Source organism: Myotis daubentonii, chromosome 18 (assembly GCF_963259705.1).
Source record: "Myotis daubentonii chromosome 18, mMyoDau2.1, whole genome shotgun sequence".
NCBI classification, from domain to species: domain Eukaryota; kingdom Metazoa; phylum Chordata; class Mammalia; order Chiroptera; family Vespertilionidae; genus Myotis; species Myotis daubentonii.
In genome coordinates this window covers 29688429-29715991 of record NC_081857.1, presented here as the reverse complement: position 1 = coordinate 29715991, position 27563 = coordinate 29688429, and the positions used below count along the sequence as shown (strand labels likewise).

Here is a 27563-nt window from a genome sequence, read left to right as displayed (position 1 = left end):
CTGGCTCCCCGCCTACAGAGACAGATATATTCTGAGCCAAGACTTAGGATCATCTCTGCTAGTCTCTGGGCTGCCCAGTTGTCTGAGCAGCACGGTAGACAGGTGCCCTATCGCCTGGGAAATACCTGGGTGTGGAGTGCATATCCTGTACTCTGAAGGCAGACTTACTAATGATCCCGGTTCCGTTCCCACCAAGGGCATATGCCTGAGTTACAGGCTCCTCCTGGGCTGGGCCCTGGTCAGGGCCCATGCAGGAGGCAACCAATCGATGTGTTTCTATCACAGCAATGTTTCCCTCTGTCTTTCCCTCTCTCTTCCACTCTTTCTAAAAGATCAATGGAACAATATCCTGGGTGAGGATTAACAAAAATTAATTAATTAAAATAAGGAGATCCAGAATTCCAAGACTCTCACTCAAGTCCACTCAATGCAAAACGAGAAGCCAGTGGGGCACAGTGGCCCCTGTTGGTACCTAGAAAGTGTCTGGTTTTGCAAGATGGTGCTGGGTGGGCTTCTTTGGGATCCTGCCACGCAATCCGTCAGCATAGGAAGAGGCTACTCCTGAGAGACAGAGAAAACGGCGGCCCCTGGGCAAACTCCAGGCCCTGGTCATGCACGGAGCCTGCTTACATGGGGACATTCTCTCGTTATCTCTATCCTCTCTATACACGTACGTGCAAACACACTGGCCACTGTTCCAGAGCTGAGCTAATTGGTTTTAAAGTCTTTTCCTTATCTTTTCCCCGGGCAGACATACAGTGAAGTAGCAGCGTGCTCATGCAGACAGAGGGAGCGGTAACCAGAGACAGGGTGTCCTCACCATCGTCCCTATGCAACTCCTGGCAGAAGTCAAGGGCTGGCTCCGGATCCGAAGCCTCCTGGCCCGACAGTGCCTGGCAGAGTTTCTGGGTGTGTTTGTGCTCATGGTAGGCAGGGTACTTGGGGGAAGGGAACAGAAGGTGGGCAAAAGCTATTGTCAATCTGTGGTGTTCTTATCTCTTTCCCCGGCGTCTTGTTTCAGCTATCCATCATTCCTCTTTCTGCCCTCCTCTTGTCTCTTTTATTCCTCTCCTACTTCCTGATTTTTATTCCTCTCCCTTTCTTTCTTTTTTTATATTGTCTAAAGTTTTACATATGTCTCCTTTTCCCCAGATTGACCTCCCCCTATTCCTCTCCCTTTCAATCTCACCCTCCTTCCCTTTCTTAACTTTTTTTTTCACTTCTCCCATTCTTTTCCCTTCCCTCTGCCTGCTTTCCTTCCTCCCTTGCTGATCCCTCACATTTGTTCAGAGTTCACCTCTCTTGGCCATTCCCCTCACCTTCCCAGTCTCTCTCCCCTGTAGGTCCACCAGGCTCTCCAGTCCTGGTTCTCTGCTCCTCATCTTTCCTTTCCCCACCAGCTCATCACCCAAGGGGCTGTGGCCCAGGCTGTCACCAGTGAAGAAACCAAAGGCAACTTCTTCACCATGTTTCTGGCTGGCGCTTTGGCTGTGATGGTGGCCATCTACGTGGGTGGTAATGTCTCCGGTAAGGAGGGAGGGGTCTGATTATTAGACATGTAGGATATGCATGTGAGTGTGGATGTATGGTTATCGAGGAAAAGTGACTCACGGACATTATCTTTTTGAGCTTGATTAGTGCCCTGGACTGAGATATACCTGTGGGGTGCGGCTGCAGTGTTTTGGTTAGGTTCAAAGCCTCGGACTAATGAAAGGACAGGGTCCTCTCATTGCCGCGTGCAAGTCCCAGCTGGAAGGGCAGGGCCCTCCCAGCACAATCACAGCCATAGGTTCAGTAAGCTTGAACCTGTGGTCCAAACACGTGGCCCCACGTGCCTTGTGATAGAGTTCGGGTGCATGTAGTTGAGTGAGGTTGGAACTCACGAGAATGCTGTAAACAACTTGATCACGCCCCTATTTTGCCTCGTGGCATCTGCTATAAAATAAAGACATGGCTTGTGGGCACTGGTGCTGTCTCCTCATCAGGGAGCAGTGTCCCACCCAGACCCAGCTTTCATTCTCTTGTCTGTCTTTTCTCAATCCTTTCACCCCTCCCACTCAGGGTCACTGAACCAGGCTGAGCTGGCCTGGCACATAAGGCGCCCTGGGGCTGAGTATGCCATGGCCGTGCCGGCTCCCTACATATACCTTTGGCCCATTCCAGCCCCTCCCCTTTCCACATCTCTCCATCCCTCTTCCTCACATTAATTCTTTGCTCACTTAGAGATCTATAGCAAAGTATGAAGGGTAAGTGCTATCCTCTAGAGCAGCGGTTCTCAACCTATGGGTCGCGACCCCTTTGGGGGTCGAATGACCCTTTCACAGGGGTCGCCTACGACCATCGGAAAACACATATATAATCATATATTGTTTTTGTGATTAATCACTATGCTTTAATTATGTTCAATTTGTGACAATGAAAATGCATCCTGCATATCAGATATTTACATGATGATTCATAACAGTAGCAAAATTACAGTTATGAAGTAGCAACGAAAATAATGTTATTGTTGGGGGTCACCACAACATGAGGAACTGTATTAAAGGGTCGCGGCATGAGGGAGGTTGAGAACCACTGGGCTAGTGTTTCCCACCCGAAGCCCACTGGGGTTCCCTTTGCTCAAGACCTCACCTGCCACCCCCCAGAAGCATCGGTGTGTCTGGCTGGAGCCTGGAGACACAGGCACTGGAGGGGAAAGAGCAGACAGTCCCAGGCTCACTGGGGGACCTTGACAAGTTGCTTAACCTTGAGCCTCACTTTCCTAACTTACCTGCTGGGAATGGTAACACCGGTCTTCAGAGTTGTGGGGGCGAGTGCCAATGTTACCTGGTGAGTGCCTGGCAGTGACGCTTAATGGATGTTGGTTTTCTTTTCTTGATCCTTGAAGGGGCCCACCTGAATCCAGCCTTCTCCCTGGCCATGTGCCTCCTGGGACGCCTCCCCTGGGCCAAGCTCCCCATTTACTCCCTGGTGCAGATACTGTCTGCTTTCTGCGCCTCTGGAGCCACTTATGCTCTCTACTATGGTAACAGAGGGAACAACTTTTGGGGTGTCTGTGTGTGGGCAGGGGTGCCTTGGAATGGTTTTGAATGAGAAAGAAGGAAATCCTGGGTGTTCCCCTCCCCTGCAGATGCCCTACAGAACTATACAGGTGGGAACCTGACCGTGACTGGCCCCAAGGAGACAGCTTCCATCTTTGCCACCTACCCTGCTCCCTATTTGTCCCTGAACAATGGCTTCTTGGATCAGGTAGGTGTGAGGGGCAGACCTGGTGGTGACCTTTGTCCCTGACCTCTGGCACTACAGCCTATTGTTAAGTCTCTGGGTCCGATGGGATGCGGGGGTTATGTCTGTCTTTTGCACTATCCCCCACCCCAGCTGCCTGTATAGGACAGTCAGATGACATAAGGTGGTGCCTGTACTATTTGGGTGAGAGAGGGCAGATGGATTATCTGCCAGCTGATCGGAATCCTTTGCATCTGTCCACTGTAAGGTTCTGGGAACTGCGGTCCTGATTGTGGGGATCTTGGCCATCCTGGACACACGGAACAAGGGAGTGCCTGCGGGTCTGGAGCCTGTGGCAGTGGCCCTTTTGATCCTGGCCATCGGGCTCTCCATGGGTGCCAACTGTGGATACCCACTCAACCCTGCCCGGGACCTGGGCCCACGGATTTTCACCTACGTGGCCGGCTGGGGCCCTGAAGTCTTCAGGTGCGGGCCAGCCTCCCCTGGTGCTGTCCCTCCACTCAACCTCCCTCTGCTAAAGGCTCTGCCCCTGGGTTCCCAGCCTAAGTATTTTCCTCTTAAATAGTTCTTAGCTTCTTAGGACAGTGTTCCTCCTCTAAGCCCCAGTTCTCCCTTTTGCTCTGCCCCTCCCCCAACCCTTTTCACGGAAACAGTAAGGTTTAGAGGTCCTGTTCTGGGATGCATATAACCTTTTTGGGTATCAGTGACCTCATCAACAAAACGGGGATATTCAGATAATTACCTAAGGCAAGAGGCTGGACTAAGCCCTCCTGGGACTCCTCCTCTCTGAACCCCTTTTCCTTTTCCTGGCGTCTACCACCCCAGGAACTGCTTAAGGGAGTTCTCTTGTTACTGCCTCCAGTCCTCTGGGGCAAGACTGGGGGAGTCACCCTGATCGCTCCCTTTTGTCCTTCTCTTGCAGCGCCGGTAATGGCTGGTGGTGGGTGCCTGTGCTGGCCCCTATGGTGGGGGCCACCCTTGGCACAGCCACTTACCAACTTCTGGTGGCTCTGCACCACCCTGAGAGTTCAGAACCGGCTCAGGGTCTAGTGCTTGCCCAGTATAAAGACTTGGAAACTCCTGCCTCAACTCAGACGCCCCAACAGTCCTACCTCCCTCATGGACACTGAAGAGGGCCGGGGACCCAGACCTGGAGACACGACATTCTTTCTCTGGACTAAGGCACCAGGCGCTGCGCAGCTTCTGTGTTTACTCATCTAAGCATCGCTTCCCCCTAAACTGGGGCGGACGCTGGGACAGGGAGGCCGCCCGGGAGGAGCCTGAGGTCCCACAAGCCCCTTTGGGGACCCTGCGGGCTCCCAGGAACGCAGTCCTCCCTGCGGCCGCCAGGGGGTGCGCCCCCCCGGACGCCGGACTGGGGAAGCCAGAAATCTGCCTGGTGGTGGGGACTAGCTCCGAACCTGGGTCCCACTGTCTGACTCCCAGGTCCCCTAACCTCGGCGCCTCCGCCCCTGCATTAGCTCCCCCTCCTCTTAGAAGGTACGGGGTGGGGGGGGGGCGGCCTCCACCAAGGGGGCCGGGGTGGGGGGCTGGCCGTGGGACACAGACATCCAAGCGCCCCGAGACCGGGGGAGGGGGGGCAGGGGGGGGAGAGCGAGGCGAAGAGGAGGAGGCACCCCGATGCGGAGACGGTCCGGCTGTCACTCGAGGACGGGCTGCCATCCAGGAGCTGAGCCGGGCGAGCGGGGGAGACCCGGGCAGCAGGGGAGGAGCGGGTGAAGGGCCCGGCGCTGGGGCACTCCCTCCCCGGCTCCCCGGCCCCCCTGCCCCCCGAGGGGCCCTTCTAGCCGAGAAGACGGCTCCCCAGCCCCTCCTTCCGCATAAAGCGAGTCTCAGACCTCTCGCCTCCTGGGTGCTTCCTGACGCTGCGGCGGCCGTGGGCGGGGCGCGAGGGGCCGGGACCCCCCTGCCCGGCACCAAGATGGCGGCTCCCGCCTCCCGCCCTCTCCCCAAAACCCACTCCCGCCCCCCGCCTCTCCCGCCACCGCCGTCACTTCCGCCCCGCCGTGGCCGAAACTGACACAAAGTAGCGGGCCGAGGCCCCGGGGGGAGCGGGGCTGCAGTTGGGGGGCGGGAGCCCGCGGGGAGCCGAGCCGAGCGCCCCCGCCCCAGCCCCCGGCATGGGCAGGACGGGGCCGCCGGGGCGGGCGCCGAGCGCCGAGCGCTGAGGTGAGGCCGGGCGCGGGGCCGGGGGCGGGCGGGGATGCGGGAGGACGGCCGAGCCGGGGCCGGAGGAGGTGGCCGGAGAGAAGGGGCTGGGGCCCGGGGATGGGGCCGGGCCGGGGCCGGGGGCGCGGCGGGGCCGGGGCGCTGCGCAAAGCGGGGGGCGGGCGAGGAGCGCGGTCCCGGGCTCGGGGCCCGGAGGCGGGAGGGGGGTGAGGAGCAGCCGGGGCGGGGGGCGGGCTGGGCGGCGAGTCCCGGTTCCGTCCCGGGGTGGCGGCAGGTGGCGGGGGGTCCCCTGCCCGGCCCTCCAGACCCCTGTCCCCTCCGCCAGCTTCCCGGGCTCGGGATGGGCGGAAGGGAGCGGGCCAGGCCCAGGAGGAGGGTTTCCTCGGTGGAGCTCTGCCTCCCTCCCAGAGGCGGCTATTTTTATCCCCAACGCGGCTGCGGAGGGGGCCGGGCCGGGCCGGGGCAGGAAGAGCCCCTGTCCGCGGTCTCCCCTCCCTCCCCTCCCAGCACAGCCCCCGTAGGGGACGGGGTCCGGTCTCCCCGGGGCCCTGGAGGTTGAGCCACTTCCCCGGCCAGTGTCCAGGCTCCCGGCTCCCCAGAGCGGTGCCGCTCCCTCCTGAACTCGGCAGGACTCGAACCCAGACCTGCGGGCTGAGAGCGTCTGGCCGGCCTCCTGGGAAGGGTGGGGCCGGCTGGGGCCTGGAGGTGCCCACCCTGCACCCTGTCCTCATGGTCCCCTTCACACCCCACCCTCCGTGACTCACCCTCTAGACTGGGTGGAGACCCTGGCCGGGGGCCCTGGGGCGGCCTGGCATCTCTAAAATGTGGATGAGGTTTTCCTTCTGGAGCCGGCGAGGGCCGGGGAGGGCCGGGAGGAAGAGGGCTGTGGGTCTCAGCGTTGCCTGATCGGGCTCAGGAAGGGCGTCTGTCTGCGAAGAGACAACTGGTGTGGGCGACAGGCTGCGGCCGCGTCTGTGATTATAGAGGCTGGCAGACGGGCAATTAGTACCTCTGGGGGCCGAAGGCTGGCGGGGTGTGCCCCGTGCGGACAAAGAGGAGGTGATGGAGGACCCAGCACTGGCTGGCAGTGTCCTCTGGACCAGGCTGGGGGTCGGGCGAGGCTCTGGGACCCTGTCTCGGAAGCCCGAACTTTTACCTTGTCAGGTGGGAGGAAGGACGCAGCGCTCCATCTGACGGATGCTCTGGAGCCCGCACCAGTGCCAGGCGGGCAGGACAGGCTGGGGGTGGGGGGGAGAGGGCACCTCCTCCTGGGGTGGGGGAGCCTTGCTTGCCCAGGAAGGTGGTGACTGTTGCAGGACGTGAAGGCCGGGCTTCTAACGCGAGCTCCCCCGCAGGAGACCATGACAGCCCCCAACGGGGAGAGGGGGTGGAGGGTTATGACTTGTGAGAAGGGTAGAGCCTGCCCACCCTGCTTCCTGATGCTCTGCCAGGTGTTTCCTGGCTGGTGTTCCCTCAACCGCACCCCACCCTCGGGTGGAAATTCTGCTTTCCAGTAAACACAGGCACCATTCATTGCCGGGAGGAGGGCACCTGGGGGCATCCGTTGCCCTGGGATGGGTCCCGTGAGAGCTGTGCCCCTCCGGTCAGTGCCTGGCCTTCCCTCTCTGCCACCTCCTGTCCCTGCAGGTCTTGCTCTTTGTGAACGGTCGGCCCCGCTGTGTGATCCCAGGCAGGGGCACGTGGGGAGCGAGTCTCCTTCTCCAGGGACCCATGGGAGCAGAGTGTTGGTGGGAGTGGGGGGTAAGGCTGGGGACGGAGGAGCAAGGCTAGAACCGGGGCAGAAAGCTTCAGGAGGCGCCTGAAGAAAGGAACGAAGGGTGACCCTCAGGCTCTCGACCTCACCCGCATGTCACCTTCCCGCAGGGCCTCCCATGGGACTGCTGGGACCTTGCTGGGTGAGATGGCACTGTGTGCAAAAAAGCGCCCCCCAGGTAAGACAGACAGGAGTTGGGGGGTCCCCTGGACTATCGGGGACGCCTGATAGTAGGGGTTGTGGCTCCGGGAGCAAAGGGGAGGGGACAATGGTGATGCGTGTGCCGGAGGGTAGATGGGAGCGCCTCGTCCTGGGGGAGCCTAGGGAACCCCGTGCTTCCCTTTGATCCCTGAGTGCGTTCCCTGGGAGGGTGCTGAGTGCCCGCCCACCGGCCCTGCACAGGGAGCCTTCTCTTGGGGTACCCGGAGCCTCTTCTCCGGCCGGGAGAGCTCGGGGAGCTGTTCCCATCCTCTCCCCTCGGTCCTCACGCCTCCTGTCTCCCTCCGTTCTCATCCTCCCGGGTCCCACTTTTCCTGCGGGCGGGCGGGCGGGCGGGGGTGGGACCAAAGCGGTTGCCCCCGACAACACGGTCGTCCCGCGCCCGCATTGGCCGGACAGGAGGCGGGGCGGGGCCAGGCTCTCGCCTACGCGGCGCTGGCGGACGGCTGCCCGGCGGCCGGGAGCGCGGGGCGGGGCCGGGGCGGGCGCGCGGCTCGGGACCACTCCGCTCCGGTGTCGGCTGGGCCGTCCGGACCGGCGGCTGCGGCGTCATTGAGCGCGCGGCGTCCCCGGGCGAGGGAGGCCGGGAGGATGGCCGGGGCTGCAGTTGGGGTGCGCGCCCGACGGCCCGGGCTCCCCTCTGAGCGGCCGCAGCTCCTGCGCCTCCCAGGGGGGCCGCCGCATCGGCGCCACTGAGCCCCAGGACCGACCCACAAGCAGGCCGCCCTCCCCCGCTCCGACCGGGATCATGACAGTCCCCAAGGAGATGCCGGAGAAGTGGGCCCGGGCCGGGGCGCCCCCCTCCTGGAGCCGAAAGAAGCCCTCTTGGGGGACAGGTAACGGGAGGCAGCGACGGGCGGCTCTCCCGAGCCCATCATTCCCGCTCCCACCCTGACATCGCTTGTCCTCAGCCGCCCCCAGCCTTCCCCGTTCCTCTCCTTGCACGCCCAGAGGTCCTGGCTCGGCGGGTCGGCCCCTCTCTCCCCTTGCATGGTCTTTGGCGCCTGAGCAGAGGTCTCAGCCGAGGGTCCCCTCCGGGGACGTTTCTGGGAGTAAAGTGATGTCTGAGAGGGAGGGCTCTGGGGCAGAGGATGTGGTGGTCTGAGGTTTAGTGCTGCAGTGAGCTCTGCAGGGGTCTCGGGAGGGGGTGAGGGGTGAGGGGTGATGGCCGAGGGGAGGGGTGTGGAATGCTGCTCTGGCTCCAGGACTGAGGCATCATGTTTACTGCCAGACCAGGATGCCCCCTTTTTCAGCCTGTGGTAAACGTGACCCTGGGAGATGGATGGGCTGGAGAACCCTTCCTAAGACACGCCGTGTTCTGTCCCTGAACTTGGTGCCGACAGTCCCAGATCGGCAGAGTTTCAGGATAGGTGTAGGTCATGGGTCACTCAGCCTCAGCGACAGCTGTGTTAAATAGGGGACATGTATGCAGATGGCACACATTTAGAGAGCAGCTGTTTTCCGCTCTCCTTCATGTCTGTCTCCGTCTGCATGACCCATATCCCTGAACCCCCCCTTCTACTTGAAGATGAGCTTTAAAATTAGGTGATGTCATTGCAGGCCAGTCAGAAGCCACTGCTGCCGCCATGTGACAGGCAGAGGCTCCTGTAGGGGGGCTGCACATGGGGCTGGGATACTGCCGCAGAGCAGTTCCAGGGCACTGTGACCCTCGGGCTTGCCACCTACCCACCTCCCAGTAGGAGAGGACGGTACCACTGCCGCTAGGTCTGCAGGGGTTCCCAGGGGAAGGAGCTTCTGTCTCCAGTTGCTATTCCTCTGGGATTCCCAGGACCATACAGGCCTCAGGCACTAATTAATGAATGGGAGGGGAGAGGAACCGCGAGCCCCCAGTGGAAGACCTTGAGGGTTGTTGGTGAGGAAAGAAGGCATCTTGTTCTGTGAATGTGATGCCTGCAGAGCCCAGCCATCAGGCTTGTGGTGAGAGGTGGACCAGAGGGAGGAATTTAGTGACACCTCAGGTGTGGCACTAACTCCTTCAAACTGTACTGCGCACAGAACCAAGGGCCCTCCGCGCAAACCCCACAGCCTGGGGCGCGCCTGGCCAGCTGCTGGGCCAGGCCTCAGTTTGCTCCCCCTGACTGCAGTGTTGTTCCGTTGCAGAAGAAGAAAGGAGGGCACGGGCCAATGACCGAGAATACAATGAGAAATTCCAGTACGCGGTGAGTGGCTCTGGACCACTGTTCAGACCCTCCTCCCGAGCTGGAAAGGGGAAAGGTGCAGGAGCAGGAGTGGGGGACTGGAGAGCGCTGGGGGAGCGGGAGGCAGCCTCCTCACCACTCCATCTGCTACTGTGCTGAATTTTTCATGCCTTCACCTGTCACCTGTCGGTGAAGAGGTTACAGTGACCCCAGGAGGCTCCCTTCTCTTTTGTTCTTTTCCCTCCCACACCTGTGGGTGCTGGCTTTTGGGGACCGAGGTCTGGGGCAGGGTAGGTGAAGAGGCACCCTCCGTCTGCGTCTGGGTTGGGGTTGGAGGCTGCCTCATTGTCTTCTCTCCCACTGCCGTAGAGTAACTGCATCAAGACCTCCAAGTACAATATTCTCACCTTCCTGCCTGTCAACCTCTTTGAGCAGTTCCAGGAAGTTGCCAATACCTACTTCCTGTTCCTTCTTATTCTGCAGGTAAGTAACCTGTGGGAGACCCTTGGCAACTCCCAAGGCCAAATACAGTCCAGGAGGAGAAAGGTCGAGGGGAGAAGAAGGCACAGGAGGGGCCCCAGAGGCATGCCTCGCCTCCTCTTTCCTCTTCCCAGTTGATCCCACAGATCTCGTCCCTGTCCTGGTTCACCACCATTGTGCCTTTGGTTCTTGTCCTCACCATCACCGCTGTTAAAGATGCCACTGATGACTATGTGAGTTGTATCCATTGCCATCCCTTACCTGGTCCAGCTAGATTCATGATATTGTGGCTGAGAGTAGGGAGGGGGAGGCAGAGAGAGAGTGGATCTGTGAACAGGTATATATAGCTGCTACCCAGCATGCTCTGCATGCCACCGATGCATCTGCATCCCTGGGAGCAGGAGCAGGTGTCTTACCATTCTTAGTTTCCTCCTTTTCAGTTCCGCCACAAGAGTGATAACCAGGTGAATAACCGTCAGTCTCAGGTGCTGATCAATGGAATGTGAGTGCCAGTTGGGGACGGAAGGCCTTGGGAGGACAGGGGTTTCCGGGAAATTCTCTGGCTGCTGACAGCCTCCTCTCTGTCTTCCCGTTGCCTCAGCCTCCAGCAGGAGCAGTGGATGAATGTCTGTGTTGGTGACATCATCAAGCTAGAAAATAACCAGTTTGTGGCGGTAAGGGTGCCCCTCAGGCCGACAGGGTGCTTCCTTGGCAGAAAGGATGAGCCTCTCCTGGTTCGTGCTGCCTCTTAAACACTCTGGGAGGAGCCTTTCTGGAATGAGAAGCTCCTGTGTCATATGAGTGTGGTTGGGGCTGGCTGCTTTCTGGCCATTCCCATGCTTGGGACTAAGCAAGCGAAGAATTCGTGGTGGAAGGAGGGTCCCCACAGAGCCCGTGGGGGGTGGAGGATCGGGTCTCTGGGTTCTCACTAGGTCTTCTCTCTAGGCGGACCTCCTCCTCCTCTCCAGCAGTGAGCCTCATGGGTTGTGCTACATAGAGACAGCAGAACTCGATGGGTGAGTGGCATGCTTAGTGTCACCCCTCTCCTGCCTCCGAAGGGGTACCAAGCTTGTTTTGGAAAGAGGTCCCCAGGTCTGAGGGATGTGCACCTTTAAGAATAATTGGGTAAGCAGGACTGTGGGTGTCCTTCCAGAGAGACCAACATGAAAGTGCGCCAGGCGATCCCAGTCACCTGGGAGCTGGGAGACATCAGTAAGCTGGCCAAGTTTGATGGTGAGTAATTTTGGAGAAGTACCTTTCAGGAAGAGGAGGTGGTCGGGTTTTGGGATTTAAATTGTACTTCCTCCTTTGGGCTTCTTGTTGCTATGGTTATGGAGCTCCCTGGACTCTTTTTTATATATATATATAAATATATTTTATTGATTTTTTACAGAGAGGAAGGGAGACGGATAGAGAGTTAGAAACATCGATGAGAGAGAAACATCGATCAGCTGCCTCCTGCACACTCCCTACTGGGGATGTGCTCGCAACCAAGGTACATGCCCTTGACCGGAATCAAACCTGGGACCCCTCAGTCCCCAGGCCGACGCTCAATCCACTGAGCCAAACCGGTTAGGGCATCCCTGGACTCTTGTGGGGGTCGGTAGTGTGGAGGTGTCAGGAATGCCAGGTGGCTACCACTTACTTATGTTTATTTTTTAAATGAATATATATATATATTCATTTAAACATATATATGACCTTTAAACATATATATATATATAAAATAAATATTTGTATTGATTTCAGAGAGGAAGGGAGAGAAATATCAATGATGAGATAGAATATTAATCGGCTGCCTCCTGAATGCATCCTATTGGGGATCGAGCCCACAACCCGGCCATGTGCCCTGACGGGGATCAAACCATGACCTCCTGCTTCATAGGTTGATGCTCAACCACTGAGCCACTCCCGTCGGGCACTACCACTTATTTTTTTTTTAATATATTTTATTGATTTTTTATAGGAAGGAAGGGAGAGGGATAGAGAGTTAGGAATATCGATGAGAGAGAAACATCGATCAGCTGCCTCCTGCACACCCACTGCTGGGGATGTGCCCACAACCAAGGCACATGCCCCCGACTGGAATCGAACCCGAGACCCTTCAGTCCGCAGGCCGACGCTCTATCCACTGAGCCAAACTGGTTAGGGCCACTTATTTTTTAATTAATGGTCATTTCAAGAGATCTTCATGGGTGATAACTCCCTCCTGGCTGTGCATATTGATAGAATTTCAGCTTATTCTTATTTCTTATTCTTATTCAATTCAGAACAGTGTGCTATACACTCCTTTAACAAGACGAACTGAGCAGCATGCACGGGAACTGAGCAGCATGCACGGAAAAAAGCTCTCCTGTCCTCTAGTCCTACCTTCCTAAATAGTCAGCTTGACAGGCACTTGAATGTGATTTCATTCATACTTTTTTTCCGTTTTTACAAACATAAATCGGTGGGATCATACTGTCCCCAAATCCCTGCCACCTGCCCGTACCTATTAATTTCATCATCATTATCTTATCACATCACTATAGAAAAATTTACTTCATTTTCTATAGCTGCATATTGTTTCATAGAATTGATGTGTCATAATTTACTCAACGATTCACTGACCCTTCGGTTGTGTCTAGTCTTTCTGTTCAAATAATGCTTCAATACAAATTGTGACCCGTGCTCTTATTTCTGTAGAACAGAGTCCCCAAGTGGGATTACGGGGCCCAAGGGTGTGTGTTCTCTTAATATGAGTTCACGTGGCCCCATTCCTTTCCCATCAGCTCACAGTGACCAGCAGTGTCTGGATGGGCCATGTCCTCACAGCCTCTCCCTCCGCTGCTTCCTCTATCCTGTTGTCTCGTGGTCAAGCTACAGACGGTCCCTTGAGCGGGGGCGCTCTTGTCTCCCATGCAGGTGAGGTGATCTGCGAACCCCCCAACAACAAGCTGGACAAGTTCAGTGGGACGCTGTACTGGAAGGAGAACAAGTTCCCCCTGAGCAACCAGAACATGCTGCTGCGGGGCTGCGTGCTGCGCAACACCGAGTGGTGCTTCGGGCTGGTCATCTTCGCCGGTGAGCCTCCGCGCAGAGCAAGCCGGGCCAGGGCGAGGGCCAGGGCGAGGGCTAGGGCGAGGGCTGGCTCCGCCGCCTCCCTCAGGCTGGCAGGAAGCCGAGGGCGCTGGTTCCATGAATAAGGTCGACACCCTGCAGCCCTGAGGACAGGCCCCCTGGCCATCCAGCCTGTGCCTCCCTTCCAGGCTGATGTCCTGTCGCCTGGGGACTGGGCAGGAGCCCAGAGGCAGGTTCCTTATTTGGCTCTCCTAGCCCTTCCTCTTCCTTTGCAGGTCCGGACACCAAGCTGATGCAGAACAGCGGCAGGACGAAATTCAAGAGAACAAGCATTGATCGCCTAATGAACACTCTGGTGCTTTGGGTAAGCTTCCCACTTACGGTTCCCTGCCGCGCCCTCCCGGTCCTCCCTCTGCTCCCATCTCTCCTCCCTGGTCAGTAGCCAAGCTTCAGGTTTTGGCTTTAAAGCCACTGGCAGGTCAGCCACTCAAAGGCAGTGTTTATTTCAGGTTCCTTTTAGACTCGGCAGATATTATTTTAAAAAACGTGTATGAATCAACAACTTAAAGCTGAAACAAGTCTTCCTTTCTCTGGATTCCAGTGATGATGATGACTTAGTGTAGCATGTGACCTTCTGTTTGCTTTTGCCTGGGACAAGGAGGCCTTCATGGGGATGGAGAAGGAATGAAAAGAAAAATTTCCATTTGGAGGATGGAGAACGGGGTCTAATGGGGGCTCTTCCCCTGCCTTCCCAGAGTGAAGGATCCCGAAGGAAAAGTTTCTATTTCAGTTCTTGGCAATTCCCGAATCCTTCTCTTGTTGGCTAGAAATTTGAGCTCCTTGTCAGGTTCTTCTCCCCTTCTCTCCTCCCCAACCCCCCCCACCCCCCCATTGCCTGCTGCCTGCCTTCCCTCCCCCACCCCATGCCAGCTTGCAAAGGCTGGGCCAGCCTCCGATGAGACAGCCTCCCCCTGGGAGAGTGGGTTAAGGCTCTCATGCAGAGGCTTGCATCGCCCCCTGGTGGCTCTTGTATACCAGGATGGTTCCTGTTTTGTTCAAAGCATCGGGAGTGAAGGCAGCCCTGGCCCGTGGGGTAAAATGGTTAGAGCTTTGGCCCAAGCACCAAGGGTTGCAGGTTTGATTCCCAGTCAAGGGCATGTACTTGGATTTCAGGTTCAATATCCAGCCCCGGTCAGTTGGGCACGTGTGGGAGGCAGCCAATCAATGTGTCTCTCTCACATTGATGTTTCTCTCTCCCTCTCTGTACCCTCCCTCCCACTCTCTCTCCCTCACAATCTATGGGAAAAATATCCTCAGTTGAGAATGAACAACCACCAAAAAAAAGTGAAGACAGCTTGGCAGATGGATGTCTGAAATCAGACAATGGTCTCAATTTTTTTTCTTTTAACTTCCAAAATTCTCTTAGGATTCTTCTTCAAGGACTACAAGTTTTATAAGATTTTTGGCTATCGAGAAATCTACATTTCTGAAAATGCGATTTGTTTCCTGGTTTTAAAAAATGGGGGATGTCCGGCTGGCATGACTCAGTGGTTGAGCGTCGTCCTATGAATCAGGAGGTCACAGTTCCATTCCCAGTCAGGGCACGTGCCCGGGTTGCGGGCTTGGATCCTCCATGTGGGGCGTGCAGGAGGCAGCCGATCAGTGATTCTCTCTCATCATTGATGTTTCTTTCTCTCTGCCTCTCCCTTCCTCTCTGCAATGAATAAAAACATATTTTAAAAATGCGGGGCAGGGGGTCAATCTGAGATAAGGAGCATGACAGAAATTTGGCATCGTTGTTGGCTTGTGGAGGCTTAGCTCAAGTAAATGGGTGATTTCCAGTAAGTTTCTTCTGAAGTTTTGAAAGCAGCTTTCTCCCAATTTCATCCCCTTTTTCTTCTTTTTTAAAAATAAAAGCCTGTGGAAAATCTTTATAAGAGTTTATTTGAGCAACATTGTGGACATATCAGGAAGTAAGATCTCAAATGCTTCCCACTTTTATCATCTTTGAGGTCTCCTAAGGGTTCTGGGTGTCAGGTGGGGAGCTGCACAACTATTTCAGTTCCCCATCAGACAGATGGGAAATGTTCAGAGAGGAGGCCATGTGATGTGGGTGGCAGACTAGAACCTGTCGCCACTTCTGGGTGCTTCCCACTGGCATGTGCCACCGTTTTAAAGCTGCCTGGCCCTGGCTGGTTTAGCTCAGTGGATAGAGCATTGGCCTGCAACTGAAGGGTCCCGGGTTCGATTCCGGTCAAGGGCACGTACCTCGGTTGCAGGCCCAGGCCCTGGTTGGAGTGCGTGCAGGAGGCAACCAATCGATTGTGTTTCTCTCACATCGATGTTTCTCTCTGTCTTTCCCTCTCTCTTCCACTCTCCCTAAAAATCAGTGGAAAACTATCCTCCGGTGAGGATTAACAAAAAAAAAGGTGCCTGCGCTTTTGCAGGATCAGGCCTGAGGGACGGCCTTCTGGGACGCAGTTGATTTTGGGGGCTTCCTCGGCGCAGCCTCACCTCTGCTTCTCATTCCTCCCCAGATTTTTGGATTCCTGGTCTGCATGGGGGTGATCCTGGCCATTGGCAATGCCATTTGGGAGCACGAGGCCGGGATGCGCTTCCAGGTCTACCTGCCCTGGGACGAGGCGGTAGACAGTGCCTTTTTCTCTGGCTTCCTCTCCTTCTGGTCCTACATCATCATCCTCAACACCGTCGTGCCCATATCGCTCTATGTCAGGTATGTTGCTTTCTGCGCCTGGGGTCTCTCCAGGGAGCTGGGGCTGTCCCTTGGCCAACTTCTCTTGTCTGTGAAGGTGAAGTCCTCGAGCAGGAATGTGGTGTCCTCTTCCTTTGCTGTGAACATGTTACGTTCTTTGTTTATCTTTGTGTGCAGAGCTAACTTCACCATTCCCTGGCACTTCAGACTGTATAGGATGGAAACTTGCTTATTTGTCACGTGTTTGTTGCATGCTGACTTTGTGCAAAGAAGCATGTTAGGTGCGTGGCACATACAAAGGAGGAGGTAGGAATGGATCTCCTTCGCTGTAGGCGCTTCAGTCTAGGCAAGGAAGAAAGATGTGAACACGTTATAAAACAAAATGGGAACAAGTGTTTTAGGAGCCCAGCCTACAGGCTTATGTGTACAGCCAGGGACGCAGAGATGTGGAACATGGCCTCTGCCTTCAGCAGCGGCGGGCCGTTAGGGGAGGGGAGAGACGAGCCTCGTAGGACACTGAGATACCGTGTGGGAGGCGTAGCTGTGCAGGCCATGCATTGTTCCCTGCACAGCTAATCAGGGAGGACATCTCTGAAGAGGTGGCGGTTGAACTGGGCTTTGAATGGTGGCCGGGACGGGTGAAAGGTCAGCCTGCGGGAGAGGGCTAGAAACACGGGCTTGGGGGTGGGAGTCTAGGAATGGGCACGGGACAGTTTGGCTGTGGGGCCGGCAGCCGGAAACATGAGTTGGTTACCAACTGTGGAGGGTCTTGAATTTTTGCCTCTGACCTTTGTACTTAGTAAACCATTAAAGGATTCCTAAAAAAAAATCTAAATATTTCAGGAAGCGTTGGCAGACAGTGGTGTGCATGAATAGGATCAGGGAGACGTCTAGGATGCTTGAGGGAGCTGTTAACAAGGGCTGGCCCAGTGAGAATGAACAGGAAGAGGAAGGAAGAGTGGCCAAGAGAGAAGTTTTGTACTTAGTGCCTTGCACTTGAGTTAAGTGAACCTGCACCTTTTTAAGGAAATGCTTTATGGAGCCTGAGAGCTCTTCCCATACGCCATAGCTCTGTTCACACAGACTCCCAGATAGTCCTCCCATCTCCCCAGCCCCCGAATCCTAGTGCCCGCGGCAGTGGTAGGAGATGGAGTTCCTGTGCTGCGGGCTCCCCTAGAACATTAAGAGGAGACTCGGGTTTGTGGTTTGGTCCTGCTGTCTCAGTTACGTGACACGGGTAAATCCACAATCACTCGAGGCCTCAGTTTTCTCATGTAAAATGGGAACAACAATACCTGGTCCACCGTCTTCATAGGGATGCCGTGATAGAAGATACTGGACTGGAAAATAGCTGAGAAATTTAGTTACTTTACAAACATTGGGTGGCAGCATGTCCATCATTGTCACTGTAGCGCTGATTCTTCAGTACTCTCTAAGTGTTTTCTGGCTTCCAGCCTAATTATTGTTCCATCTTTGGGCCTTACTGTTCGGTGTTTTGTATTCAGGCCCACAGTAGCTACCTAAGAAAGTTTTCTTTCCAAGTCTCATCAAGTTCACGGTATGTGTGTTTGGGGGAAATGGAGGTCGGGGTGGCGCTTCATCGGCTGAGTGTGAGAACGGCCATGAAGGCCTTCCCAGCTAGCGCAGCGTTTGCCTAGTAACTGGGTCCTGAGAGCAGCCTCGGGCCATAAGCAGGGTTCCAGCCGGGGCCCCCTTGCTTGGCTGCACTGGACCTCACGCAGGGCCTTTTCTGAGAACCCTGACGGTCCACGTCCCAAAGGAAACGCCCAGCCGAGAAGAGGGTGCGAGCAGGCCTTGGCATGTTGAAAACACCCCGCCACCGTGAACTGAAATCATTGCCCAGGTCTTTGAGGTCCCCCCTGCCTTCCGGAGCCAGCGTCTCGTTGGCCTCATGTTCTCTCTGAAGGCCACAGCGTCGGGGTGGGCTTGGAGCCCCGAGCCAGGCGGAAGGAGTGTCGGCTGCGTGTGGCCAGTGAGGAGCGGGCCGAGCGCCTTCTCGGCTCCCCCCGCACTGCGGCCCCTGTGGTGGTGGCACGCGCAGACCCTCATTATCTCTCTCTTTTCTCTCCCTTTCCTCTCCCACTTTCTCTTGTTTTCTCTGCATGGTTTCTGTATTATTAGTCCCGAGGTAAGAACTGGCCGAATGCCTTGTCTCCAGCCCCTCTTCCTCCTCTGCCTGTGCTGTCTGCCCCGCCTGCCCGGACCCTTTGCACTTTTTTGTGTGGAGAGCACCAGAGGGTCGGGGTCGGGGACCTCCTTTGCCAGCTGTAGGTGGCCGGCTCCGCCTTCAGGCTCTCCTCGCCCTTCCCCGCCCAGGTGCCCAGGTGTCACCAGCCGGAGCGCCTGCAGAGGAGGCCTGTGTGGGTGGGCGCCGCCTCCCTGCCCCGCCCAGCCTCACCCCCTGTCTCCTGTGCAGTGTGGAGGTCATTCGCCTGGGCCACAGCTACTTCATCAACTGGGACAAGAAGATGTTCTGCACGAGGAAGCGGACGCCCGCGGAGGCCCGCACCACCACCCTGAGCGAGGAGCTGGGCCAGGTGGAGTACATCTTCTCCGACAAGACGGGCACCCTCACCCAGAACATCATGGTCTTCAGCAAGTGCTCCGTCCACGGCCGCAGCTACGGTAGGCGCCGCCGGGACGGGGCTCGCCGCTCGCCCGGAAGGAGAGTGGTCCTGGGGCTCCCACAGCTGACTTGACATTTGGGTCTTTAGTTCTTTCCTACCGGGGCCTGGGGGGCCTTGAAAGGGTCCACTCTGGGTCCCATGTCGGAAGCGGACACTGACCGGGCTTCCCTCCTGCCTGCTGACCTCTCCCCGGCCTCGGCCTCGGCTCCAGGCGGTGGGGGAGCTCCTGTTTGCGGTGAAGCCTGACGCTGGCCTCTGGGCGTCCGGGCCAGGCTGGATCTTGGCCGCCCCGTGGAGCGCTAGACTCACCCTGTGTTGCCGTTCAGGGGCCTTGTGAGTCTCTGGAATGTGACCATGGTCTTTCTAGTGTGGCCCTGTGGCAGGGGCCTGTGGCTGAGCTGCTGGGATGGCTTGGGGCAGGGTGTGTGGTGTCTGACTTTTATGCAGAGGGAGTTCTTACAACTGCTTCCTGTACTAACTCAGGCCCGAGGGCCAGTGTGTGAGGCCTTGTCTGCTGTGTAGGCCCAAAGGGTGAGAGGCACCCCGGGAGGCTTGGGAGCCCTTGGGGGAAGGCTATAAAACAGGAGCTGCCCCGGGAGGCAGGCGGTGGGGGCGGGGCCCCAGGGGCGGGATGGGGAGCAGTGGGTGCCATGACCTTTAGTCCTGGGGTTCCAAGGATCCAGGGTGCCTGTTGCCGCCTGTCCTTTGAGTGAATCTGTGTGACATTTGCTCAACAATTCGGGTTGTGGGTTTCGGGTGCCTGCCGGGGGGGTGTTGAGGTTCCCCCCTTGCTCGGAGGGCACGCTGGCTGATGTGGCTTCTCGTCCTGGCTGTGTGCAGGTGATGTGCTCGATGCCCTGGGACACAACGCTGAGGTGGGAGAGGTAGGCGCAGCCCCCGCAGTGCTCCTGTGTATTCTGTTTGCCGGTTAGACGGGGCCTGGCCAGGAACAGTTGGTGTCGTTGGAGCAGGGTGTTACCTGGTCAGGAGGTGGAAGCCGCGTGGAGGAATGGGTATTTCGAGGAAGAATTGGTAGCTGGGGATTTTGAGGTCCACAGCGGGCAGGATCTTGGGCTCTCCTCCTGAGAGTTGGAAGGGCGGGGAACAGCAGCAGGGTGGGGACAGCACCGTTCCTGGGGTGCTGCCTGGTGACCCACCCTTTTCTGATCGCCCCCTTACCTGCCACAGAGGCCTGAGCCCGTCGACTTCTCCTTCAATCCTCTGGCCGACCAGAAGTTCTTATTTTGGGACCCCACCCTCTTGGAGGCTGTTAAGATGGGGGACCCCCACGTGCACGAGTTCTTCCGCCTCCTCTCCCTGTGTCATACTGTCATGTCAGAGGAAAAGAACGAAGGTGAGTGCGGAGCTGGCTTGCGCTCTCGCCTACCGACTCGGGCCTTCAAGCGAGGGGACTGCTCTGCACGGCGGATGCCCCGGGCTCCCTGGGTGGGACACGGGGCTGAGAGGGTGGCCACTCACACCACGGGTGTCCTCCCTCCCACCCAGGGGAGCTGTACTACAAAGCCCAGTCCCCGGATGAGGGGGCCCTGGTCACTGCAGCCAGGAACTTCGGTTTCGTGTTCCGCTCCCGCACCCCCAAGACCATCACTGTCCATGAGCTGGGCACAGCCGTCACCTACCAGCTGCTGGCCATCCTGGACTTCAACAATCTCCGGAAGCGGATGTCGGTCATAGGTGAGGCCAGGCCCGGGCGCTGGAGGGCGCGGGGCAGCTGGCACGTGTGGAATGGGTGAGGTGTGCTGGGGGACCCTTGTTAATATGGTGGCGTGGGGGCCTGCACCTGCCTGAGCTTTTCTGGGCCTTTCTCCCCCTCCTCACTCAGTGCGAAATCCGGAGGGGAAGATCCGACTGTACTGCAAAGGGGCTGACACGATCCTCCTGGACAGACTCCACCCCTCCACCCAGGAGCTGCTGCACAGCACCACCGACCACCTGAATGTAGGTGTGAGGCGAGGAGGGGCCCCGTGGCTCTACTACTCGCCGTGTGGAGGGGGCGAGGGGTGACGTTCTTGACTCTGCCTCCAGGAATACGCAGGGGAAGGGCTGAGGACCCTGGTGCTGGCCTACAAGGACCTGGACGAAGAGCACTATGAGGAGTGGGCTGACAGACGGCTCCAGGCCAGCCTGGCCCAGGACAGCCGGGAGGACAGGCTGGCCAGCGTGTACGAGGAGATTGAGAGCGACATGATGGTACGGGCTACGGAATGGGCCAAGGGTGAGCCAGGAAGGCTCGGGTCTGGGACTCGTGCCAGGGACCCTTGTGGTATTGCAGCTGCTGGGCGCAACGGCCATTGAGGACAAGCTTCAGCAAGGGGTTCCAGAGACCATAGCCCTCCTGACACTGGCCAACATCAAGATCTGGGTGCTCACCGGAGACAAACAAGGTGAGAGCCCAGTGGGGCAGAGGCAGTGGCATCTGGACAGCAGCCCCCTCGGGTCCTGCATGAGCCCAGGACGTCGGGCAGGAGAGGCGCTGACTTTGTTGGGGGCCTGCTCGTAGCTCCTGCGTTCTCTCTTGGTAGAGACGGCTGTGAACATTGGCTATTCCTGCAAGATGCTGACGGACGACATGTCCGAGGTGTTCGTGGTCACTGGCCACACCGTCCTGGAGGTGCGGGAGGAGCTCAGGTAAAGGGGCCGAGCCGGCGGGTGCTCGGTGTTGTGAACGTGGGTCGGGGGGGCTTCCTGGACCCTGACTGGGCCGGAATCCCCGCTCCTGTCAGGGAGACCACGGTCCCGTTATCCCTCCGCAGGAAGGCGCGGGAGAAGATGGTGGACCCGTCCCGCACCGTCGGCAACGGCTTCACCTGCCACGGCAACCCTTCCTCTCCCAAGCTCACCTCTGTCCTGGAGGCCGTGGCTGGGGAGTACGCCCTGGTCATCAATGGACACAGTCTGGTGAGTGTCGCCATCCTTAGTTTGGGCAGTGTTTTTCCAGAGGGCACTTCTCTCCGAATGGCGTTTAGGTCTTACCTTGTTCTGATTTCCCTCGACTTTGGGGGGCTGTGGTCTTTAAGGGGACGTGGCGAGGCTGACGCCCAGTCTCTCCTGGGGAAGACAGGGCCTCTCAGGCTCTCTGTGTCGCAGGCCCATGCGTTGGAGGCCGACATGGAGCTGGAGTTTTTGGAGACGGCCTGTGCCTGCAAAGCTGTCATCTGCTGCCGGGTGACGCCCTTGCAGAAGGCGCAGGTGGTGGAACTGGTGAAGAAGTACAAGAAGGCAGTGACGCTGGCCATTGGGGACGGAGCCAATGATGTCAGCATGATCAAAAGTGAGTGTCGTGTGTAGATGTGTAGGTTGGTGGGAGGGTGGAGGGAGGGGCCCCTGAAGTGGGGGGACGGGGCTCTGAGTTGGTGGGATTCTCAGGTGTGTGGCCATCTTCACCCTCGTGTCCCCTCTTGTCTCTGCAGCGGCTCACATTGGTGTGGGCATCAGCGGACAAGAAGGGATCCAGGCTGTCCTGGCCTCAGATTACGCCTTCTCCCAGTTCAAGTTTCTGCAGCGCCTCCTGCTGGTGCACGGGCGCTGGTCCTACCTGCGCATGTGCAAGTTCCTCTGCTATTTCTTCTACAAGAACTTTGCTTTCACCATGGTCCACTTCTGGTTTGGCTTCTTCTGCGGCTTCTCAGCCCAGGTAGTGAGCTCGTAGTCCACCGGCGTGTCTGTCTGTAAGTTCCTTAAGTCAGAGATTGTATCTGTTCTGTTCAAAGCTTAATCCCTTAGGGCCTAGCTTTTTCTGGTTCATGCATTTAAAAAGTCGCGCTACTGGGCGCGACTTCCAGAAAATTCCTTGGGGCTCCGTATACACCACATCGCCGTTTTCCTCTGCCTGGTTTGTAGTGAAGAAGGGTGACATATTCTTTCCTCTCTCTCCCCGTTTTCTTTCCAGACCGTCTATGACCAGTATTTCATCACCCTTTACAACATCGTATATACCTCCCTCCCAGTCCTGGCCATGGGGGTCTTCGATCAGGTACGGGGAGTGTGATGATCACGCAGGATGGGGAGAAAGACATTGCTGTGAGGAGTCAGGCTGACAGAGGTGGGCGTGTGACGTGTGCCCTCTGCCTGTGGCCCTGGCACGGCCTTTTCCCAGCTGGCGGGTGTTCTTCCTCTCAGCCACCGCTGACCTGTGACTCCCCTGGGTGGCTGGGCAAAGACTGATCGGGGGCAGTTGGCTGGAAGTTAGATCTAGTGTCAAAGAACTTAGAAAGCAGGAGGCAGGGACAGAGCCTGCCCAGTCAGAACGGCCGCTTCTGAGGCCCCGTGTGTGACCTGGGCTCCCCACACAGGACGTCCCCGAGCAGCGCAGCATGGAGTACCCTAAGCTGTACGAGCCGGGCCAGTTGAACCTCCTCTTCAACAAGCGGGAATTCTTCATCTGCATCGCCCAGGGCATCTACACCTCCGTCCTCCTGTTCTTCATCCCCTACGGAGTGTTTGCGGAGGCCACCCGGGACGACGGCACCCAGCTGGCCGACTACCAGTCCTTCGCAGTCACTGTGGCCACGTCGCTGGTCATTGTGGTCAGCGTGCAGGTCAGAGGCAGTTGGGGACCTGCCCTCACCTCTGGAAGGAGTGAGCCTCCTGTCCTGGGGCCGCCCTGGGCACGGCAGTTCTGTTTCTGGGAAGGGGACAGGTTTTGGGGTGCTCCTCCTTCTGCCTGTGACAGCTCCTGCTTGTTGCAGATTGGGCTGGATACGGGCTACTGGACGGCCATCAACCACTTCTTCATCTGGGGCAGCGTGGCTGTTTACTTTGCCATTCTCTTTGCCATGCACAGCAATGGGCTCTTCGACATGTTTCCCAACCAGTTCCGGTTTGTGGGTGAGTCACTGGCTTCCCCTGGAATCACTGGGGTGTCACGACTGTCCTGGGACTCACAGGGCAGGTAGCCGGTCTGCACTCCGCGAGCAGTTCCTGGGTGCTCCTCAGGTGCCAGTTCTCCAAGGTGCTGGGGGAAGGCTGGGTGTGTCTGACCCCGGTGCTGCCCTCAGAGGGCTCCATGCCCATGAACGTGAAGCACAGCCCTGCTAGGCTGTACGCCGTCAGGCCCGAAGGAGGACGAGGGCTGGCCGGCGTCATGGTCAGCAAAGCGACTGCATGTGGGGTGGTCAGGGAGAGTCCCACACAGGAGGCTGCTGTGAGTGGTGCCAGGATCGGGGAGTTGGGTTCCAAGTCAGGGAGCTGAAAGTGTGAAAGGGCCACTTGTTTCTCGGGCAGGGAGAGAGCTCCAGCCAGGGCGGCGGGGAACCCCCACTGAGAACAGTGGAAGAGAGGCCGTGGAAGGTCGGACGTTCAAGGCGTCAGAATGACGTGCCAGGAGCCTTTTTTTTCTTAAATTATTATAATAATTGTTATTATTTTTATTTCTAATCCTCACCCGAAGATATTTTTCCATTGATTTTTAGAGAGAGGGGAAGAGAGAGGGAAAGACAGAGAGATATCGATGTGAGAGAAACACATCGATTGATTGCCTCCTGCCCAGGGCCTGGCCGGGGAGGAGCCTGCCAGCCAGGTGCGTGCCCTTGATGGGAATCGAAGCTGGAGCCCTTCGGTCCACAGGCCAACGCTTCCCCACCGAGACAAACTGGCCAGGGCTTTTTGTTTTTTGAGGAGGAGAGAGTGGGGAATGACAGCAAAGGATTACTTCAGAGAGATGGATCTGGCAGTGGTGGCCGCTGAGGAAGCTGCTGCAGTGGCCGAGTGTGAGGCTGTTCAGAACCGGTGACAAGGTGGCTGTGGTGGGTGGCAAACGGGCTGGTTGGGAGGCATGAGGTGAAAGGTGCATTTGCACTTTTGGCATTTTCTTGAGATCTTTCATTTACTCACCCAATGGGCCTTCGGTCAGCCCCTATTCTGGATGCTGGGGATGCAGCAGTTAACAAAACTGGCAGAATCCTGGGTTTCATATTTCAGTGAGAGAGACACACGGTTTATAAGTTAATAGATACATAAGCTGACATGTTTTAAAGGATCACTCTTACTGTGATAAAGTGGAGAGGGAAAGGCGGCTCCAGCAGTAATCGGGTGAGAGCAGGGGTGGCTTGCAGTGCAGTGAACAGTGGTGGGAGCCATAGGCATTTTGGGAGTGGAGCCAACGGATTGGAGGAGCAGTGCGCGGATCGGAGGCGCGGTGTGCGGATCGGAGGCGCAGTGTGCGAGAGAAGTCAGAGGTGGCTTTTGGGCTGTTGGTGGTGGCAGCGGAATGGTAGCTGGCCTTTCTGGAGCGGGGCACATGGAGCAGGTTGGGGTGGAGGGAACGATAGTTCACTTTTGGCCATTAGAAATGGAGATGCCCGTTAGAGGTTCAACAGCGATGTCAACTAAGGCAGTTAGAGAAGCAGGCCTGAAGTTTTGGGGGGAGTTTGGAGCGAGAGTCAAATTTGGAGCTACCTCTATGGGGAGCAGGGAGGAGCCGGAAGCCAGGATGACTTAGGCTGTGAGCCTGGGGGCAGTGGGGGAGCTGTCCACCCTGTGACTCCCAGGGCCCCTGACTCCTCTGCGTTCTCAGGTAACGCGCAGAACACCCTGGCCCAGCCCACGGTGTGGCTGACCATCGCGCTCACCACGGTCGTCTGCGTCCTGCCTGTGGTCGCTTTCCGATTCCTCAAGCTGAACCTGAAGCCCGATCTCTCTGACACGGTGAGCAGCCCTTCTGGCATAAACGCACGCAGCTGCGGCTTTGGGCTTCGTGCCTCGCGTGTTGGTGGTGGTCCCCATCAGTCCTGTCCTGGGGGCTCTGGGTCCCTTCTCGGTGGTGGTGTCTGACGCAGCCACGCTGACGGCCACTCCTTCCTCGTGCTTCCCCACCCCCGCCAGGTCCGCTACACCCAGCTGGTGAGGAAGAAGCAGAAGGCCCAGCACCGCTGCATGCGGCGGGTGGGCCGCACAGGGTCCCGGCGCTCCGGCTACGCCTTCTCCCACCAGGAGGGCTTCGGGGAGCTCATCATGTCGGGCAAGAACATGCGGCTCAGCTCCCTGGCGCTCTCCAGCTTCACCACCCGCTCCAGCTCCAGCTGGATCGAGAGCCTGCGCAGGAAGAAGAGTGACAGCGCCAGCAGTCCCGGTGGAGGGGCCGACAAGCCCCTCAAGGGATGAGGGCTGGGACCTCTCTGCCCCGTGCCAGTGATCAGAGCTCACAGGGCAGGCCGGCCACCGAGAGGACCGTGTCGTAGCTGCAGGTCCTCCTGCCTTGCCTCTCCCAGGCATCTCCCCTGGTGGACTCTGTCCTGCTGGCCCCACCAGAAGCGTCTGGGACATTCCAGCCAGGGGCCCTCCCACCAGCTGGGAGGGTGGAGGGGCAGGCCTCGAGCAGAGTCGGGGGTTGGCATCTGGAACCAGCCCCGGGGGGACCAGATGTGGAACCAAAAACAGAAGAAGAAACTGAGAGATTGGGTCTGCCCCTGCCTTGCCCGGGAGCCCACAGGGAGACTCGAGTCTCTGTATTTTTCTACTCCCCTTCCCCAGGGGCCCTCGAGGCCCTGTTCCTGAATTACATACGAATGTATCATGCCGGGAAGCCAGAGACCTGTTGGGGCCTCTGGGCCCCTCACGTCGGGTATGTCTCTCCTTGGTTTGTGTTTGTGTCTAGTTTGGTTTTGTCTTTTTTATTTGGCAAGTGGAGGAGGCCTCTAAGTGACTTCTATGTAGTGGTCGGTGTCTTAACTCTCCTGGAAAAGAGGAGGCTGGCGCACACGGGTGCCCACCTGGCAGTTGTGGAGTGGTTTGGGAGGAGCTGCAGTTCTGGGCGGGCCCTCCAGGGGCTGAGGGGCAGAGAGGCTGACCAGGAGGGAGGTGCCTGTTAGCCAGAGGAGGGTTTGGTCTGTCTCCTTCCTCACCTTGGGAGTGAAGAGCTGCCCCTTCCCCCAACACACTCACATATCCACTCCCAGTTTCCTCAGTCCTGCTGGCATGGGGCTGGAGCCTGGGATAGTGACCCTGTCATTCTCCGGCCAAGAGCTGGGTATGAAGTTTAGTCCTAAAAAAAGGTTTTGTTTCATTTTAAATGTAGACTCAAGTCCATTAGCAGAGTCCCTCTGACTCCCTTCTCCCTCCTCATCTGGCATTTTCCTGCACCTGTACCCCAGGACCTGAGGTGGCCCGAAAGGGGAAGCTGGCCTCTGCTTCTCCCTTCTGGTAAACGGGCCCACCCGCCGGCTGGCACCGGGGTGGAGGTGGTGGAGGCCGTGCCCGGGTGTGGGGGCGCTGCTGGGTGCCGGGCGTGGTCTGGACGGGGCTGGTTGGAGCCTCGGCGCCTCTCCTTCCTCCATTCGTCTTGGGAAGAATCCTTTCCTCGGCTTTGGTGGAGGGGTCCTCAGGAATGGTGCGGGCTGGGGGTGGGGTACAGAGATCTTGGACATTCCATGAAGTGGAGCCCCATGGAGCTGCGGGCGGGCTGCGGTGAGGCAGGGTGGGTGGGTCTCCGATGGGGGGAGGGAAAGCTCGACAGGGAAATCCCTTAGGGCCACACCGTTTACAAACCCAACATCATGTCTTTCTGTGTGTCTCAAGGTGAGAGTCTGATTTTTATACCAAAGAGGAAATGATTTTTTTTCATATTTGGTTTGTCTATTATATAAATATAAATTTATCTATATATATATACAGTTATATATTATTTTTTTGGTTCTCTCTCATTTTTTAGGGAGGGAGGAAAGTACCAAGTTGCATTGAACTGTAATTAAGGAACATTCTGTATAATTTATGACATATTTCTATACTTGGAAAAATTATATCATTTTATGGATATAAGAGAAAAATGCCTTTTTATAAAATTTCAGTTTCTGAGAAATGTGTGATTTGTTTCTTTTCTGATGTGTCATCAAGACATGGTCAATGTGAAGAGAGAAACCTTTTCTTGAACCAGGGTGCCCAGGTCAGACAGGCAGGAACGGGATGGGTGGATCTGGGCTGAGGGGAGAAGACAGTCTGGCTGGTAGGGTGAGCCCCTCTGTTAGCACACCTCCCAGACTCCAGTTCAGCTGGACGATGGGGCAGTGGGCGGGGCCGAGAGGCACATCACAGCGACTGTGTGTTCGTGCCTTGGACCT

General features: G+C 57.3%; 2 protein-coding genes across 3 annotated transcripts; both read left to right on the top strand.

Moving 5' to 3' along the window:
- The first annotated feature begins 762 nt into the window (after positions 1 to 762).
- Positions 763 to 4376, top strand: AQP10 (aquaporin 10). Of its 2 annotated transcripts, none has more exons than XM_059674841.1 (6): positions 763 to 909; positions 1401 to 1527; positions 2888 to 3025; positions 3131 to 3249; positions 3494 to 3711; positions 4169 to 4376. In XM_059674841.1, the coding sequence occupies exons 1-6, from the start codon at positions 778 to 780 to the stop codon at positions 4374 to 4376; spliced, it is 942 nt and encodes a 313-aa protein (XP_059530824.1). In that variant the 5' UTR covers positions 763 to 777. The 2 variants fall into 2 exon arrangements, with proteins under 2 accessions (XP_059530824.1, XP_059530825.1); XM_059674842.1 differs by having other exon boundaries at positions 795 to 926.
- A 134-nt stretch (positions 4377 to 4510) lies between these two features.
- ATP8B2 (ATPase phospholipid transporting 8B2) lies at positions 4511 to 27304 on the top strand. The gene is made up of 28 exons (XM_059674843.1): positions 4511 to 4746; positions 7321 to 7388; positions 9551 to 9609; positions 9958 to 10071; positions 10203 to 10301; positions 10509 to 10570; positions 10670 to 10742; positions 11014 to 11084; positions 11222 to 11301; positions 12973 to 13131; positions 13404 to 13492; positions 15666 to 15862; positions 18279 to 18487; positions 19330 to 19373; positions 19678 to 19843; positions 19996 to 20184; positions 20333 to 20448; positions 20536 to 20700; positions 20783 to 20894; positions 21033 to 21138; positions 21264 to 21408; positions 21598 to 21781; positions 21921 to 22144; positions 22400 to 22483; positions 22803 to 23048; positions 23199 to 23337; positions 25025 to 25155; positions 25333 to 27304. Exons 2-28 carry the CDS (start codon positions 7358 to 7360, stop codon positions 25609 to 25611), a joined length of 3573 nt encoding a protein of 1190 aa, XP_059530826.1. The 5' UTR covers positions 4511 to 4746; positions 7321 to 7357; the 3' UTR covers positions 25612 to 27304.
- Positions 27305 to 27563: the final 259 nt, after the last annotated feature.